Source organism: Neovison vison, chromosome 7, assembly GCF_020171115.1.
Source record: "Neovison vison isolate M4711 chromosome 7, ASM_NN_V1, whole genome shotgun sequence".
NCBI classification, from domain to species: domain Eukaryota; kingdom Metazoa; phylum Chordata; class Mammalia; order Carnivora; family Mustelidae; genus Neogale; species Neogale vison.
The window spans coordinates 17,594,470-17,612,348 of NC_058097.1; the positions used below are offsets into that span (position 1 = coordinate 17,594,470).

General features: G+C 42.7%; 1 protein-coding gene across 2 annotated transcripts in view; it reads right to left on the reverse strand.

Annotated features, from left to right (window-relative positions):
- The window catches only part of NFATC3 (nuclear factor of activated T cells 3), a 132,847-nt gene extending 118,899 nt beyond the window's left edge, over positions 1-13,948 (reverse strand). For both annotated transcript variants that reach the window (XM_044255876.1, XM_044255877.1), the window contains exon 1: positions 13,568-13,948. In XM_044255876.1, coding sequence (XP_044111811.1) covers positions 13,568-13,670 — 103 coding nt within the window. In that variant the 5' untranslated portion in view covers positions 13,671-13,948. The remainder of the gene's footprint in view (positions 1-13,567) is intronic.
- Positions 13,949-17,879: the final 3,931 nt, after the last annotated feature.

Sequence of the window (17,879 nt, forward strand, 5' to 3'; positions counted from 1 at the left end):
TGCTGCCTGCCACTCTTTCTGCTCGTGCATGCTCTCTGTGTGTGCGTCAAGTAAATAAAATCTTTAAACAAATAAAAATTTAAAAAATTCAACAAAAGAAATAAATAGTACATACATATCTTTTGGAACATATAAAAGCAAATGTTAACTTCAAACAAACAACAAAAAAACTCCCCTAACTAGTAATTTCACATTTTTAAAATTCTTAACTTTTCCCTCATTTAGGTTTAGAGCAATTCTGACAAGTCAAAAAATGCTTTAAATTTTAAATCATAAGTACAAAATAGCCTGCAAAGTTCACACAACAGACCCTAACCAGGACAACAGGGGAGGGACTTGTTAAAGAGAAAGGCCAAGTCCTCATTACTGAAAACCTAGAACAGCATGACCTCTTGACCTCCAGATCCACAAGGAAGCAAAGAAAAGAGGCCTAACATCTAAATTCGGGCCTAGCACAGTTAGCTGTGCAGTACCTTCTATTGGCCTGGCTATAATACTGCTACCATTTAAAAATTCCTAGAACAGGCAGGAGCAGAAGCATCACCCCTAAAGCAGCCATTCTGAGCCCAAATCAGAAAATCTAGTCACAAGAACACACAAGTAACTCGTAATCCCTAGCCCACATATATTTTGATTTCATGTGCTCATCATGAGTCTTGGTTTCACAAAAGGAAAACCTAAATATATCTGTACTTAAACTCTTTCTGAGAGGCAAGAGACATAGTAGAAAGAGCCTAAAAAACAAAAAACAAAACAAAACAAAACAAAAAAACAGGGCCTGGGCGCCTGGCTGGCTCAGTGGGTAGAATACATGACTCTTGATCTCAGGTTGTAAGTACGAGCCCAAGTTGGGTGTAGAGATTACTATAAAACAAAACAAAAACAACAAACAAAAACAGGGTTCAAATGCCCTATCTTCCACTTTACAGATGGTCAAACCCGACACTTGTTTCTTCAGATATAAAACAGAACTAATAAAACAAGGGCACCAGGGTGGCTCAGTCAGTTAAGCATCTGGCTCTTGGTTTAGTCTGGGATCAGGATCTCAGGGTTGCAGGATCCTGCTCAGCGGGGAGTCTGCTTGAGGTTCCCTCTCTCCCTCTTCTGCCCACCTACCCCGCCTTGCCAGCTCGCTTTCTCTTCCTCTAAAACAAATAAATCTTTTTAAAAAAAAAAAAGGAAGTAATCATTATCATAAAACTTAGGGATAATATATACATAAAAATACTTTACACATAACAGGTATTCAATTAAATTAAGTATTTATGTAATAGAACAGTAACAGTTCTATAAACCTAATAGAACACAAGTACAAAAAGGAACAGTTACAAAAATGATCTAAATTATAAACTGTGCAAAAACAACTCTACAATTTTCAAGAAATCAAGCAACTTTTTAGAGAACAAAGGAATAGGAGTCAGAGGTCCTGGGTCTTTGTTTTGCAACTAATTGGTTAAATGACCCTTGGCAAATAAACTTGAACCTCAATATCCTCTATTATAAAACGAAAGGATTATTAGCCAAAAACTATTCTGTGCTTTTTAGCAATGTCACACAACCATAACAAACCTAAACCTAGCTCGGCAGTACCTCAAAATAGTGTTTATAAACTGACTCACAGAAGAGAAAAACTATGAAAGGCCATGTGATAGGCAGAGGCAATTCAGGTAGAGCAAAAGGTTTCAAACTGACACTGAAAAAAGATGAATAAAATTAAAGATGATAAACTTGTTATTAACATAATGAGGATTATAAAATAGGTAGAGCATAATGAGAAAGACCAGTGAGGAGGCAGGGTATAGATTCAAGGAGCAGGAATCAAAAGATCCACTTGGCTGTGACTTTCAAAAATAATTGGGGGGGAATAAAATTTGAAGAGAAAATTTCATAAATCTAAACAGGAGGTGACCAAGATTTGAGTTGGGTCACAGAGCAGAGAAAAAGAGGAGATAAATTCATTTTCAGGAACCGACAAAATTTAGCAACCAAGTAACCCGATAAAAGATAGCAATAAAGTAATCCAATAAAAAATAATTTTAAAAAATGTTGGGCGCCTGGGTGGCTCAGTGGATTGAGCCGCTGCCTTCGGCTCAGGTCATGATCTCGGTGTCCTGGGATCGAGCCCCACATCGGGCTCTTTGCTTGGCGGGAGCCTGCTTCTCTCTCTCTCTCTGCCTGACTCGCCGCCTGCTTGTGATCTCTCTCTCTCTGTCAAATAAATAAATAAAATCTTTAAAAAAAAAAAAAATGTATTAGGGTGCCTGGGTGGCTCAGTGGGTTAGGCCGCTGCCTTCAGCTCGGGTCATGATCTCAGGGTCCTGGGATCGAGTCCTGCATCGGGCTCTCTGCTCAGTGGGAAGCCTGCTTCCCTCTCTCTCTCTCTCTGCCTCCCTCTCTGCCTACTTGTGATCTCTGTCAAATAAATAAATAAAATCTTTAAAAAAAAAAAGTATTAAAGACTAAAAACATAAGGAAATATGGCCTGAATAATAAGAACATCTCTATGACCTAACATATAATCAGTATTATGAAACCATTTCCTAAAACTCTGTTTTTCAAAGAGAAATGTCTGAACAATTTTTTAATATAATGGAAAAAATGTCAAGGTTATGTCACAGAATAGATGTAAATACTGCTTTATCTGAAACTTCTCAGTTTTCTGTGTATAAACACATATGCCTGTGCTAGGTTGAAACATAAAATGCATTTCTTACTCTTTTTGCACTATGGTCAAAAAAGTTTCAAAACTTTGTATTATGGAAGTTTACAAACATAGAGGATAGAATAATATTAAGTCCTCATATATCATTTAGCGTCAACAATTTCTGAATGTCATTTTTTTCCTAAATGTCATTTTTATTGAAATCCTTTACTGAAAGGAGGTGAAAACCATGAAGTAGTATTAATAGCGGAGGAAATACAAGGTTTCCTTAAAATTGCAATAAAAAATGAGGAAATAACATTTAGATGAAACTTCCTGTATTTTCCCCACAGGCTTTCCATTTATAAAGGACAAGTTTAATACTTATATTCCTTTAGTATTCAATATGATCTCATAAATGTCAAGGCGTAGACCTTGTTTGCTCTGAAATGTTCACAAATCAAAAAACTTTACATGTCAACTATTTTTGTGAGTTAATCACTATAAATTACATACCAGGATTAAAAACCTAGTCTTGGGGTGCCTGCGTGGCTCAGTTGGTTAAATCTGTGACTCGATCTCAGTTCAGAATCCTGAATTTAAGACCCAGGTGGGCTCCACACTGAGTACAGAGCCTACTTTAAAAAACAAAGAGGGGGGGCGCCTGGGTGGCTCAGTGGGCTAAGCCTCTGCCTTTGGCTCAGGTCATGATCCCAGGGTCCTGGGATCGAGCCCCACATCGGGCTCTCCGCTCAGTGGGGAGCCTGCTTCCCCCTCTCTCTGCCTGCCTCTCTGCCTACTAGTGATATCTCTCTCTCTCTCTCTCTCTCTCTTTCTATTAAATAAATAAATAATTAATTAAAAAAAAAAAACAAAAAAACAAAGAGGGTATATCTGGGTGGCTCAGTCAAGCCACTGCCTTCGGCTCAGGTCATGATCCTAGGGTCCTGGGATCAAGTCCCACATCGGGCTCCCTGCTCCACTGGGAGTCTGCTTCTCTCTCTGCCCCTCCTCCTCCCACTGGCTCTCTCGATCTCTCTCTCTCTCAAACAAGTAAATAAAATCTTAAAAAAAAAAAAAAAGCTAGTCTTAAAACTAAAATCAAATTCTGGGGCACCTGGGTAGCTCAGATGGTAAGCATCTGCCTTCGGCTCAGGTCATGACCACAGGGTCCTGGAATTGAGCCCCACATCAGGCTTCCTGCTCAGTGGGAAGCCTGCTTCTCCCTCTCCTACTCGCCCTGCTTATGTCCCCTCTCTTGCAAGTCTATCAAATAAATAAATAGGGGAAAAAAAAAGACTAACTTCTCTAGTTTCATTTCATCATAAATCTAAAAAGTTCAAGAGAACTGATAATATTTAATAAACATCAGACTGAAGGATATAAGCAAAATAGAACATTAATATTTGCAAAAATAATTTCAAGCCTAGGGAGCCTGAGTGGCTCAGTCAGTTAAGTGACTGATGAGTGATCTCAGCTCAGGTCTCAACCTCAGAATCGTGAGTTCAAGCTCTGTCTTGGGTGCTGAGCCTCGATTAAAAAAACAAATAATAATAATAAATAATAATAATAATATCATCAAGTCCCTAAATTACTAAGCAGTAAGTGAATTTTTCTAACCCCTAAAATATTGGAAAACATTTTAAAAATTAAGAAATACCAGGGCACCTGTGTGGCTTGTTGGTTGGGCCTCCAACTCTTCATTTCCACTGGGGTCATGGGTCTTGGAATCATGGGCCAGCCCCACCTCAGGCTCCACCCTCTGTGTACTTTCTAAATAAGCGGATAAAATCTTTTAAAAAATTTTTTTAAATTTTTAAAAATTCCTTTAAAAATATTTTTATTTATTTATTTGAGAGAGTGTGAGTGGGGAGATGGGTAGAGGGAGAGAATCTTCCAGTAGACCCCCCCCCTGAGCAAAGTCTGGTTCACACCTCCAGGTCTCCAGCATTTGATCACACCCATGAGAGCATGACCTGAGCTGGAACCAAGAATCCAATGCTTATTCCTAAAAAATATCTACTTGAAAGCACACCAAAAGATCAGTTCACTGTTTATTTCTGTGCACTAACTCATCTCACCATACCACTACTAATACTAATTAAAGAGAGAAATGGGTTTTGTAAATCAGACATATCACAGCTGATTTTTATATTCTGTTTATTTGCTAAACCAGTTTTTGTTTATTTTTTAAAAGGTTTTTATTTACTTATTTGAGATAAAGAGTGCCTGAGCATGCAGTAGAGAGGGGCAGAAGAAGGAGAGAAGCAGACTCCCTGCTGAGCTCTGAGCCTGATCCCAGAAGGGAGATCACTAACTGAACCTACCAGGTGCCCAGCTAAACCAGTTTTTTTTTTTTAATTACATGCAACGGCAAATCCTATTAACTTCATAATGCTATTTTATTTTGTTGTTGTTCTAAGTAGCCTCGCAAGGAGCCTAATAACAGGGCTTGAACTCAGGACCCCAGATCCAGACCTTAGGTCTGGACACTTAACTAAACCACCAAGGCGCTCCTCAGAGTGCTATTTTTTTAAACATTTTTCTGGGAACACCTGGGTGGCTCTATTAGTTAAGCATCTGCCTTTGGCTCAGGTCATGATTGTAGGGTCCTGGAATTGAGTCCCACGTCCGGCTCCCTGCTCAGGCAAGTCTGCTTCTCCCACCCCCCTGCTTGTGTGCTCGCGTGCACACTCTCTCTCACTCTCTCTCAAATTAAAAACAAAAAAAACCCAAAAATAACATTTTTCCTATCCTAATCTAACACCTTAAGGAACTTGAAGAGTTTCTCAATGTCATTTTTTTAAACTTTCTATTATGGAAAATTTAAAACATACAGTAAATTCCCATATAGCTAACATCCAGCATCAACAATTTTTTAAAAGATTTTATGTATTTATTAGAGAGAGGGCAAGCATGTAGGCGCACGAGCAGGGTAGGGAGAGGGGCAGAGGGAAAACTCCCTGCTGGGGAGGGGAGTTGGGTTCTGCTCAATCCAGGACCCTATTACAGGGAGCTATTACATGATTGTCATATAATGTACATGAGCCAAAGGCAGACGCTTAACCAGTGAACCACCCAAGCAGCCCCAACATTTTTTTTTTAAGTTTGTTTGTTTATTTCAGTAATCTCTACACCCAAGGTAAGGCTCGAACTCACAGCCCCAAGATCAAGAGTCACATGCTCTTCAAGGGAGCCAGCCAGATGCACTTAGCTTCAACAACTTTTGAATATCATTTTTTTCCTGTCATTTTTTTTAAAGATTTTATTTATTTGTCAGAGAGAGAGGGATAGAGAGTGAGCACAGGCAGACAGAGAGGCAGGCAGAGGCAGAGGGAGAAGCAGGATCCCTGCCGAGCAAGGAGCCCGATGTCGGACTCGATCCCGGGACGCTGGGATCATGACCTGAGCCGAAGGCAGCTGCTTAACCAACTAAGCCACCCAGGCGTCCCTTTCCTGTCATTTTTAATTTAACAACTTTTTAAAAACAATACTGAAAAATATTTATATTTAAGTACAACTCACAAATTGCCCATTAACGTGTTCTGGCCATTGATTAATTACCTTCATGGAAAAAATGTTTTTAGAAATATTTTTTCATATGATACAATACTGAAAAGTTATTACTCAATATTAATTTCAAAGCTCATTTAATCCTTTTTTCTAATTAAAATAAACAGCAAAGCTGATAAAAATTTACCACAGAGAGTATGTCTCAGTCGGTTAAGGGGCTGCGTTCCACTCAGGTCATGATCTCGGATCCTGGGATGGAGCCCTGCATCACACACGTGGCTCCAGAGGAAATCTGCTTCTCCCTCCCTCTGTCTCTCTTTGCCCCTCCCCATCATTGGTTTTCTCTCTCCAAAAAAATTTTAAAAAAATTTTTTTTTAATTTTTACCACAGAATTTAGAAATATAAAAATTATTTTAAGACACTGAAAATTTTTAAAAATTAAAACTATCACTGGTTCTGTAACATAAAACATATTCAAACTTTACATTTTGTAGGAAAACGGAGACTTCAAAATTATTTCTCCTGTGTACCAGAGATTTTCTGGCTTTCGAAGACATGTAGTTCCTTTACACAAAGGATAACTGTCCCAATTATTAGATTTCAGGTAGTAATTTTAAAGAAAGAAAGTTCAGGGTGCCTGGGTGGCTCAGTGGGTTAAGCCGCTGCCTTCGGCTCAGGTCATGATCTCAGGGTCCTGGGATCAAGCCCCGCATCGGGCTCTCTGCTCAGCAGGGAGCCTGCTTCCCTCTCTCTCTGCCTGGCTCTGCCTCCTGGGATCAAGCCCCGCATCGGGCTCTCTGCTCAGCAGGGAGCCTGCTTCCCTCTCTCTCTGCCTGCCTCTCCGTCTACTTGTGATTTCTCTCTGTCAAATAAATAAATAAAATCTTTAAAAAAAATAAAATAAAATAAAAGAAAAGAAAGAAAGAAAGTTCAGGGACCATACTACTTAAATCTTATAGGCCCAATCGTTCCTCTCTTCTAAAGGCTATGAAATTCAGGCAAGCAGGTGAGAGCTCTTTATTATAATTTATAAACATTACCAGAAATGCTAAAATATATGCAGATCCATACTATGTTTGAGTTAAAATTATGGCTGTTAAAATGCTTACTCTTGCTTATGACTCTCTTAAAGCTTCCATGAACAAACTTACTCCTCTTAAATTCCACTGTTACTTGAACCTCATATGGCATGCCTGGGCAAATTTGATGACTTGGATTTTGTTTTAGAAGCCAGGCTTACTGCCAAGTCTGCTGTGTCTACTCCCCTGACCCACCAGGACAGCTTTAGACGACACCTCTCGTATTTATGTTACTGCTGTGAGCAGTCAAACTGCAGCTTACTATCAAATGAGGCTCAACCTATTCGGGTTTCCTAACTCTTACGAGTAATGCAACTGACTTCACCTTCTTATGGCTTCCTCAACCCCACCTCTTATTTAAAATAAAACATCACCATACTGAATCACGAACTCAATACTAATAAGGAAAGTAAAGGACGCATTAAGTTCACGATCAGTAACACAACTGCGTATCTTCTCTTAGTAGGCTTCCATTTTATGTACCAGTAGTTCATTACATTCTGCAAAGAAAAACAAATTTCACATTTTCCTACCAAAAATGTCTTTATGATCACACTTTACTGAAAGAAATAAATAAAGAGCAAAACTCAAAAGCAGACCTTGGGATATGCCCTCATTAAAAATACATACAATTATTGGCAAAGTTTACTGGCTCTCACAGGGAAAGGCAAGTCATACGATAAACTGATCCTACAACTTACCTTAAATTAATACCTTAAATGCCCTTAAATGCTGAAGATACAGGTCTTACAAGACCCACAATTGCTTGGCCATGTACATAACACCCAAGTTTTCATTTTTATAACATGTAATATAAATACTACAGTATTACTTCTACTAAATTTAAAAAATACACCAAAATGTCCCTTTTGTATTGGCAAACAGGAAAACCTAAGAAAGTGCAGGTATAGCAAATGCTCTTACATATGATAGCTCCATCACAAAATTCTGTTAATATCCCCAGGAGCACCTACCCCATCAGGAAGTGTCAAAGAGACAGAATATTAAATTATTCTTCCAAGTGAAATAACTGAAATGTCTGTCAGTGACTCGATCACCAAATACATATTCTCACTGCATTCAAGTCTAAAAAAGTTGACCTATGGTATGAAAGTAAGGCTCAGCAGTAATCCTCTCCGTGTATACACTACCTAATGCACTATACAAACACACCATTAAATTTCTACAGGAAACCATAGAAGCAACTTCCCTTTTTTCATACTGATTTAAATATCCAATTATACTTAGTATGTTTAGCAAATCAACCAACTTCACACCATACTGAGTAACAGTTTAATTCCAGAAAGTAGAAAAACATAAAAGCAAGTGACCTTCAGTACTTTTATTTAGAAAAATAGGAGAAAGGAGGTTAACACTGAAAAGAATAATAGAAGATAAAATAAAAATGTCTAAGACAAATATTCCAATTTCTCTAAGCAAGGTTTAATTAACTGGATCTCCTACCTGTCCCTACTCACTTTCAGTGTCTAAGTTTAGCACAGGGAAAAGGGTCTAGGAAAAAAGAGGAAATAAAAAATAACCTATCAGTGTGTGTGTGCGTGCACACGCGTGTGTGTTAAGAAATGTTAACTATCAGCACTTAATGAGCACTACTGGACCAAAAACTGTGCTAAGAGTTTAAATATATTATCTCACTTAACATCAGATAAAACAAAAACTTTAAGTAAAAATTATCAATAAAAACTGTAAAGTGAGAAAATTATCTCAAATTATAAAAAACACATGAATCAAATTTTCAAGCACTAAACAAAGAACACTACAAATTAAAGACTTTGACAATCATCTAGGAAAAGTTCCTCAGATATACATAGGAAAAGTTGTGTATTAAAGTGATATCCAATAAAATTACACATATCTTATCCTAAAGCAAATTTCTAAAAAAGAAATGCATATTGTATCTAAGATATTTCTCCCCTCTTAAAAAGCATCAATAGAAAAGATACTATGCAGTTAGTATATGGCACACACTCCTCCCGGTGACTCTCATTGAGGACTAGAAAGTCAATATTTAACAACAGACCAACCCTGAGAGTCAAACTTTGAATTTGAAAAGATTATTATAACATCAAACTAAATTAGAGATACACAATCAGTACCTTCAAATATAGCACCAGAAGCTGCCCTTTATAATGGCAAATAATGTTAGTGAAATGCATTAAACACTAACCAATTTAAAATTTTCTATTTACTATTGAAGTTTATCTTCATCTTGAAGCAAGGTATTAAGTAAAAGAAAATTTAAATAGAATAGTTTGATTCATTATTAACTGAAAAAAAATCAAAACTAGCACTGTCCTCATAGCTAAGGACTCCAGGGTCTTAAATTTCCTTTAATGGAAAAATCTCAAAACACCTCACTAAGCAATAATCTTAAAAACTCAGTCATGTAGGGCGCCTGGGTGGCTAGGTGGGTTAAAGCCTCTGCCTTCCGCTCAGGTTGTGGTCTCGGGGTCCTGGGATCGAGCCCCGGATTGGGCTCTCTGCTCGGCGGGGAGCCTGCTTCCTCCGCTCTCTCTGCCTGCCTCTCTGATTACTTGTGGTCTCTATCAAGTAAATAAACAAAATCTTAAAAAAAAAAAAAAAAAAACACAACTCAGTCATAGGGTCATCTGGGTGGCTCAGTCATTAAGCATCTGCCTTTGGCTCAGGTCATGATCCCAGGATCCTGGGATAGAGCCAGGTTGACAAGTACCCTGCTCAGCAGGAAACCTGCTTCTCCCTCTCCCACTTTTATGTTCCCTCTCTAGCTGTCTCTCGGTCAAATAAATAAATAAAATCTTAAAAAAAAAAAAACTGTCATAAATGTATCCAACATTATCAAGTATCAAAACATCTAATTTGTACTTTAACAAGCTTGCTCTTAGAACATTCTCTAAATTCAACTCCTCTACTTATCCTCAGTTCCTATCCATTATCCCTTCCTCCAAATATTTTTCAAAAATCTTCCGTATGGAAATTTACATGTAATACAAACCAAACCCTCAAAGAGATGGAAAACCTTCAGTCCCAAATTACCAAGATCTGCTGTCTGATGGGACTGGCCACTAAAAGCCAAAGAACTGAAAAGAGTCTCAGCAACTTCCTCTACCACAAAAAAAGTTAGCACTGACTGAAAACTTACGCAGTATTTATTCATTAATTCAACACATACTGGGTGCCCACTTATGTTAAAGGCACTATGCTAGGCACCAATCCTACAACTATGAACATGATACAGACACTATGCCCGCCTTCATGAAACCTTAGATCCAGTAAGGAAGTGAATCCATAAACATGTAAACACACTGATATAACCCCATACCGACCTTAATTTTGCCAAACAATTTTATTTTATTTATTTGAGAGAGAGAATGAGAGATAGAGAGCATGAGAAGAGGGAGGGTCAGAGGGAGAAACAGACCCCCTGCCAAGCAGGGAGCCTGATGTGGGACTTGATCCCAGGAATCCAGGATCATGACCTGAGCTGAAGGCAGTCACTTAACCAACTGAGCCACCCAGGTGCCCTCTGCCAAGCAATTTTATTCTCACGTCTCATTTTACTGCATTTTACCATCCTAAGAGCATGTCAGTTAATCTACTTGTTCCCTCAAGCTACACACACATAGCAGCACCTAGGTGGCTCAGTTGGTTAAGTGACAGCCTTCGGTTCAGGTCATGATCTCTGTATCCTGGCATCGAGCCCCCTATCTGGCTCCCAGGGAGCCTGCTTCTCCTCTCCCTCACTCTCTCACACTGCTTTGGCGTTCTCTTTCTGTCAAGTAAATAAATAAAATCTTCAAACTACACACTCATCATTATGCTTACTAAAATGAAAACTAGGGCGCCTGGGTGGCTCAGTGAGTTAAGCCGCTGCCTTCGGCTCAGGTCATGCATGATCTCAGGGTCCTGGGATGGAGGCCCGCATCGGGCTCTCTGCTCAGCAGGGAGCCTGCTTCCTCCTCTCTCTCTCTGCCTGCCTCTCTGCCTGCTTGTGATCTCTCTCTGTCAAATAAATAAATAAAATCTTAAAATAAAATAAAATAAAATAAAATGAAAACTAATTTTGTGAACAAGTAATTTTGAACATATAACACATCCTTCCCAGAAGAATTTTAAAATTAGCTGCTACGTATTCAGAGCAGCACTATTCACAATAACCAAAGGTCCAAATGTCCATCAATGGAGGAATGGATAAACTGGGGTATGTATACAATAGAATATTATTCAGCCATAAAAACGAATGAAGTAATGATATATTCTACAATATGGATGAACCATGAACTACTATGCTAAGTGAAAGAAGTCAAACACTTTTGTAGGACTCCATTTACATGAAATACCCAGAATTGGTAAATCCACACAAACAAATCCCACATTAGGGACTGGGAGGCCAGGGAGTGGGAGGGAACAAGGGAGAATGAGGAACAACTACTTAAAATAGGTTCGGGGTTTCCTTCTGCAGTGTTGAAAATGTTTTGGAACTAGATAGAAGAGGTTGCACAACACTGTCAATGCACTAAATACCACTGAATTGCTCACTTTAAAATGAGTATGTCATATGTAGTTCACCTTAACTGGGGGGGAGGCTTTAAAAAAATAGCTACCACGATATTTTAAAGTGAATTTTTTATCAAATAAAACTGCTCAAGTTTAAGTTTGGGAATTTCAGGTATAGGTCAAGTTTCAAACCTTAACTCCTCCTAGATCCATTTTAATACCAAAATGGTTTCGGGGGTTTTATGGCAAAAATAATTTCTTAAAAAGCTGTTTTCATAGCTCTTAAATGTTATCCAATATTTTGGATGTACATACAATTCCTACTTACATGAGGAAACTTCTTTATTGATCATGAATTTGGTATAAAACATGCCCTAATCAAGTCTGTGCTCAATAAAAGTCTGTGGAGATCATTAACTGTTTATCTTCTTTATAATAAAAATACTCATTAAAATGTTTTTTTACCTTATTAAATCCCAATAATCTAAACACAAAATTCAGTGCTACTCGCTCCACAAATTCCCCTTTTTCCATTGCTACCTATGTGGTAACACATACCACCACTCAGTCTGCACAGGGGCATAATTATTTGGGTTATGTGTCTCCCCCCCCCCCATTTCTCAAGCTCCTTGAGGGGCCTCAGCCCTCTTTTGTGTCCCATACAACACTACAAAGTACCTAACAGTATCTTCAAGGTAACAGGTGCTCAGTCAGTGGAACTGAAATAAACTCAGGCAACAAATATCTACTGTAATTTACTATGTTGAAAAGACAATGTATAAAGACTAAAAGGGCTGATAAGACAAATACTGTCCAAAAAATCCTTAGGCTTTCACGTTCAGATATGTATTTCAGTGCAATGCTACAGAAAAGTCTGTGGAACATCAATATCATCATGAAGTAATTCAACTAATACCCAGAAAGAAAAAGTAGAGATTAGTCTTATCCACCTCTCTTTTGAAGTTCGCCTGCATATGCAATAGGGAAACTGAACTTAATGAACCACAGTATTCCAAACCAGGTCACTTGAGAGCTCTAAGTCCCCAGTCATCCTGTTTCTATTTCCTGATTGGTCTGACCTCCAAGCATTATGGTGCCCAACCTTCCCAATTCACCATCTCCTCTAAAACATCTTCTGAGGTGAGGTTTTGACTGAAACAAAAATTGACTTCCAGAACTTTCTAGAATTATGAAGAAGGCACCCCACTTTTTTTTTTAATATTCCGAAACATTTTGCTCAAGAAAAGAAATCCAGTTTTCAGAAAAGTCCCGTTATAATTACTCTTCGAATTAAATGTGGGCCATAAACTTGCACAAGTCTTATTAACGCGATGGCATTACTCTCCCAACAAAGTAGATTTAAACAGACATGTGCACGAATTTTTGAGAACTCCTACACCTCAAGAATGTGCACCTAACAACAACAAATGTTTAAAACCTGGGATAGATGAAAAAGCCAAGCGCGCTTACACTTCACGGGGACAGCTTTTTCTCTGCACCACGCTGGCAAAAGAGCGACAACCAGACGCCACTTGGGCAACGGCCCCGACCCTCGGCCTCCAAACCGCAGGCGTCCACTGGCCACAGGCGTCCCGGAGTCGAGTTCCCCCCTAGTTCGCCTCCAGCCAAGCCCGCGGCCACTTCCACGTCGCTGCGACCCACATGCCTCTTCAGCAACTTAAATCCGCTCTTCACTCACCGCACGCACAAACACACAAACATACACACACGGCGTTACTAATCCCAGGACAACAAGGTACAGGGAAGGGGCGAGCTCGTGCGAACCAAGAGAGGAAGGGACGCTCGCTCTCCAGTCCCGCCCGGCACGGCACCCACCTGCAGGCCGCGAGCCCGAGGGCGGCGGCGCCGGCGCCCCGTCCTCGCCAAAGACGAGTTTGAAGTCGAGCTCGTCGTGGGCGCCACAGTTTGCAGTAGTCATCGGCGTGGCCCAGGGTGCTTGCGGCTCCTCCTCTGGCGGCGGCGGCGACGGAGGCGGCGAAGGCGGCAGCTCTTCAGCGCCGCTTCATGCCGGGCCGCGCGGGCCAGGAGGTCGCGGTTCCGCGGCAAAGTTTCCGGGCGGGGACCGTGACACCGAGCGTTCCGTTCCAAACTCGAGCTGGCCGCGCGCCGAGCCGCACCAGGAGCCGCCGCCACAGTCTGTCGCTGGTGCCTACGCCGCCACGGCCACCTTAGCAGATATTCTCCGCCCCACAACAGCCGCCTCCGCCAGCGCGCTGCCGCGCAGTGTAGCACGCCTAACCCCGCCCCCTACTGCGCGCCCAGACACCGTGCTGCCCATAGGTCACTGGCGCCACAGCTGCCCAAAGGCTCCGCCCCCTCACCGGCCTACCGCGTGATTCCCTCTCCGGGAGAAGGAAGTCACGTGCACAAGGAGCATTGGATAGCCCCACTACCTCCTGGGAGTTGTAGTTCAGCCGCTATTCTCTCCTTAACTTCTAAACCAGGGCCCTCTAATTGGATTTGGGTGCAATCCAATCCACCCGCCAATTGAAGATCCCTTTCCTTATTGGGCAGAGCTCACGAGTGGGAATATGGGTTTGGTGATCGGCGGCCGAAATGTTGCTCTGATGGCTAGGTTTCGGGAAGGTGTCAGGGCCGGAGAGGGTTACGTGAACGCCACTCACGCACTCATCCTGCCACCCCAACCCTAATGTTGGAGTCTAGGGATGGCAGGGCTGGGCCGAGCCTTCAGCTAGGTTGAGGCGGAGTCGGAGGAAACCTGCGCAGCTGCCGAAGGAGTCCTGAGTCTCAGCTCCTCAACAATGCAGACCCACCCCTTCGGGGCGGGGCCCACGCCGGGTGGCAGTGCCTTTGTCTGTCCCTACCAGCTGGCAGCTGCTCTCTGGAGGACAGCCGGCGCATTCGAGGCCTCGGCAAAGCCCCACGGGCAAGGTCGGTCCATGGCTGAAGTCGAAGCTGATTGATCCAAAAAACCGGTGGTGAACTCGCACTACTCACGGGCTCGGTAACCTCCGCATCCCGGTGCACATCCGTGAAAGCGAGAGGACCCACTACCCAAACTGGGTGGTTGTTAGTGGAGAGGAAGTGACACCGTGTCTGAAGAACTGTTTTTCGCTCTCGGTCCCTCCCCAGCGGGCTTGTCTCCCCGTGAGACCAAGGATGCCTCCTCCTGGGCCTGGGGTGGAGGCCGTGCCAAGGGACGCTGATCCTCGCTTGTTTACTTAGGGCTCCTTCAAGACAGTGTGGACTGGGAGCTAGGAGAAGTGGCAGTGACCTACTTCCCCAGCTCCGGGCCCCACAGGGCACAGTATCTCTAGAAGCAAGTTGCTGTAGGAACCCAGGGCACTAGGTGTGAGAGGCTTGGGTGCAGGTGCAAGGGCCCAGGCACTCACCCACAAAAAGGTGAAGAGGACAAAGTGGAATGCTTTATAGAAAGGTCTCAAAATATGGAGCACCTGGGTGGCTCAGTGGGTTAAAGCTTCTGCCTTCAGCTCGGGTCATGATCTCAGGGTCCTGGGATCCAGCCCCGAGTCGGGCTCTCTGCTCGGTGGGGAGCCTGCTTCCCCCTCTTTCTGCCTGCCTCTCTGCCTGCTTGTGATCTCTCTGTCAAACAAATAAATAAATCTTAAAAAAAAAAAGAAGGAAAGAAAAAGAAAGGTCTCAAAATATGGACGAAAGCCCAAGCTACTAGGGAGCCCTAGGGTAGGCCTAACTAGGCCGTGGGTCAGGACAGGTAACGTCCAGAGTAGATGCTCATCTTGGATAGGTTCATCCCTGAGGTTAGAAAATCTTTCCTGCCCCGTGCTCTGTACACATACCTGAGCTGGACCTAGGGAAGCAGAGATAAATTGGTCTCCCTTCAGGGGCTAGGGGAAAGGAGGCCAGCAATTCTATAATCACTGTGCAAAGAAATTAGGGATGTACCAGGATCTCCAGGAAGGTTCATAATCCCCTGGGGTTGCAGGGCCTCCAAAGGACTAAGTAGGAACTGGAAAGATGATTGAGAGGTGAGGAAGATAATCCAGGCAGATAACAGATTTAAAAAACTTAGAAATCAAAAAGCACTGGCACTCAGCAGAAGCCGAAGGTAAGGCCAGATGAATGGGCAGAGAGCTACAGTCCACTGCAAAGTATCTAGATTTTATCCTGAGACCAGTAGGGAGCCATGAAAGGATTGAAAGCAACTTACATATTCAGAATTCTGGCAAAGGGGGATGTTAGGGACACAAGAAAATAACAGGGGTCAAAGAGAGGGAGTAATCAGCACTGTGGGTTTAAATATCCTAATGAGCAATTTCAGGATGTGTTGTGATCCCCCTGCCTAGACCGTTCCCCAAAATACTTCCCTAGGTTGTCATCTGGATTGAGGAAACAGACCTTTAGAGGGGTCTGCCCCCTAAACCAGAGACTCAACTAGCCAGGCCAGGGGGAATGCAAGAGATAGATTCTGGACCTATCAGGCCCACTACTGGGAAGGGACCACACACACAAGCTAGAGATGGCTTAAAAAATTCACCCATTCTTCAAATGCATACATCTATGCATCTGTGCAATCCATCTGTGTATCCCAACCACTGTGCAGCTGGAGAACACTCAGAAGGGATTACGTTTTAGGAAGGTTTCTGGTCTGGAAGAAACTGAGAACTCTAACCTAGATAAGGACTGGAGCCACGGTGGGCACTGACTGCAGGAAACGTGTTATCATCTTTGTCAGAAAGGCAGCAATGGCTAAGAGCCCTCCAGGCTGGAACGCAGGCCCACCCCACTCACACACACCAGTACATGAAGTCTCTCTACCCCTTTTCCTCAGCCAGGACCTCCCCTATCAGCTCTTCCTCAGGCCAGCTCAAAAGCTCTTGTAAATGGCAGGAGGCCATCTGACCTGCCTCCAGCCTTCTGAGAGCCCTATGCAACCAGGTGGCCAGGGGACTACCGCAGTAAATAGGACCCCAGACTGATGGACAAGGACTATGTGGGTTTCTGTATACTCCTCTCCCTCCTGTGTGAATGTGAGTCAAGCCTGAGATTTAGGGGAAGCCATTACTTTCATAGGCCTGGTCCTGAGCCCCCAATGTTGAAGGCTCTCCTGTGGCCTCTGAGCCATGGGATGGTACAGCTTAGGTTAGCCCAGCCCAGCACTTTTTGTTCCACATTAGGGGAAATAGAAGCCTTGGAGGAAAAGTCAGCGTTTAAAAAGTTCTTTCTTTCCATGCCACATACCCCATTCAACAAGCTTGTCTGATTGTTCTTTTGTGCCTGCTCCCCACACCCACACCAAGGCTGGCCATAGCGTCCACAAGAACTGCCCTTGAGCAGCTCCCAAGCTGGGCAGAGGCAATACCAGCCAACTACAACTGAAGAACGTTGGTTGCTGAGGTCAGCACAGAGTGCTGAGAAGACAGGGTCAGCACTTTGTCCTCAGATACTAGCCTGAGGAGTTTGGCTTTGATCCAGAGGGCAGTGGAGAGCCACGGAAGGGTTCTGAGCAGGACTGACACCTGGAAAGAACTAAGTGTGCAGGGTTAAAAGATTCCCCACTCCAGAAGATGTGCCACCCCCTCCAGCTTTAGTCATCCCTCCTTCTCATGCCCAAAACCATGTGTCCCCAAAATGTGATGAGCTATGAGTAAGTCTTCAGTCTAGGTGGCTGGAATGGATGAATACGTATTATAGACACTGGCCCATAGAGGGCTTTGGGCATCTAAGTGTCCTGAATTTAAGGTGGGCATGGTGAGAACAATGAGAAGAGCTTTCAGACCTGACTGAGCCCTCCCAGTCGGTCCCAGACTTGTGCAGGTCACTCTGAGACCAGGGCAGGCCTCACTCAGGTATGCTAATGTGACCATTTGAAGGCCAACATATACCTGGGATATACCTGGGATCTTGGCCAGATATCCTTAGTTATGAAATGCACATGAGCCCCTTTCCACCTGCTCCCCTGTGAATGACCCTCTCCCCAGTGCTTTTCCTCGGCCCTCTAACTTCCCATATTCCAGCCTCTCTTTTTATTTTTCTAGCCTCTATCTTAACAGCTGAGCTTCACCCTGCCTCTCCTTCCCCAAAGCCCAGAAATAAACCTAACCCCACCAGAGAAGGGGCTTCCCCAGGGAAAGTACACTGGTGGTAGAAAAGGCGGTACAGCCCAACCCCACAGGAGAAGTGGATC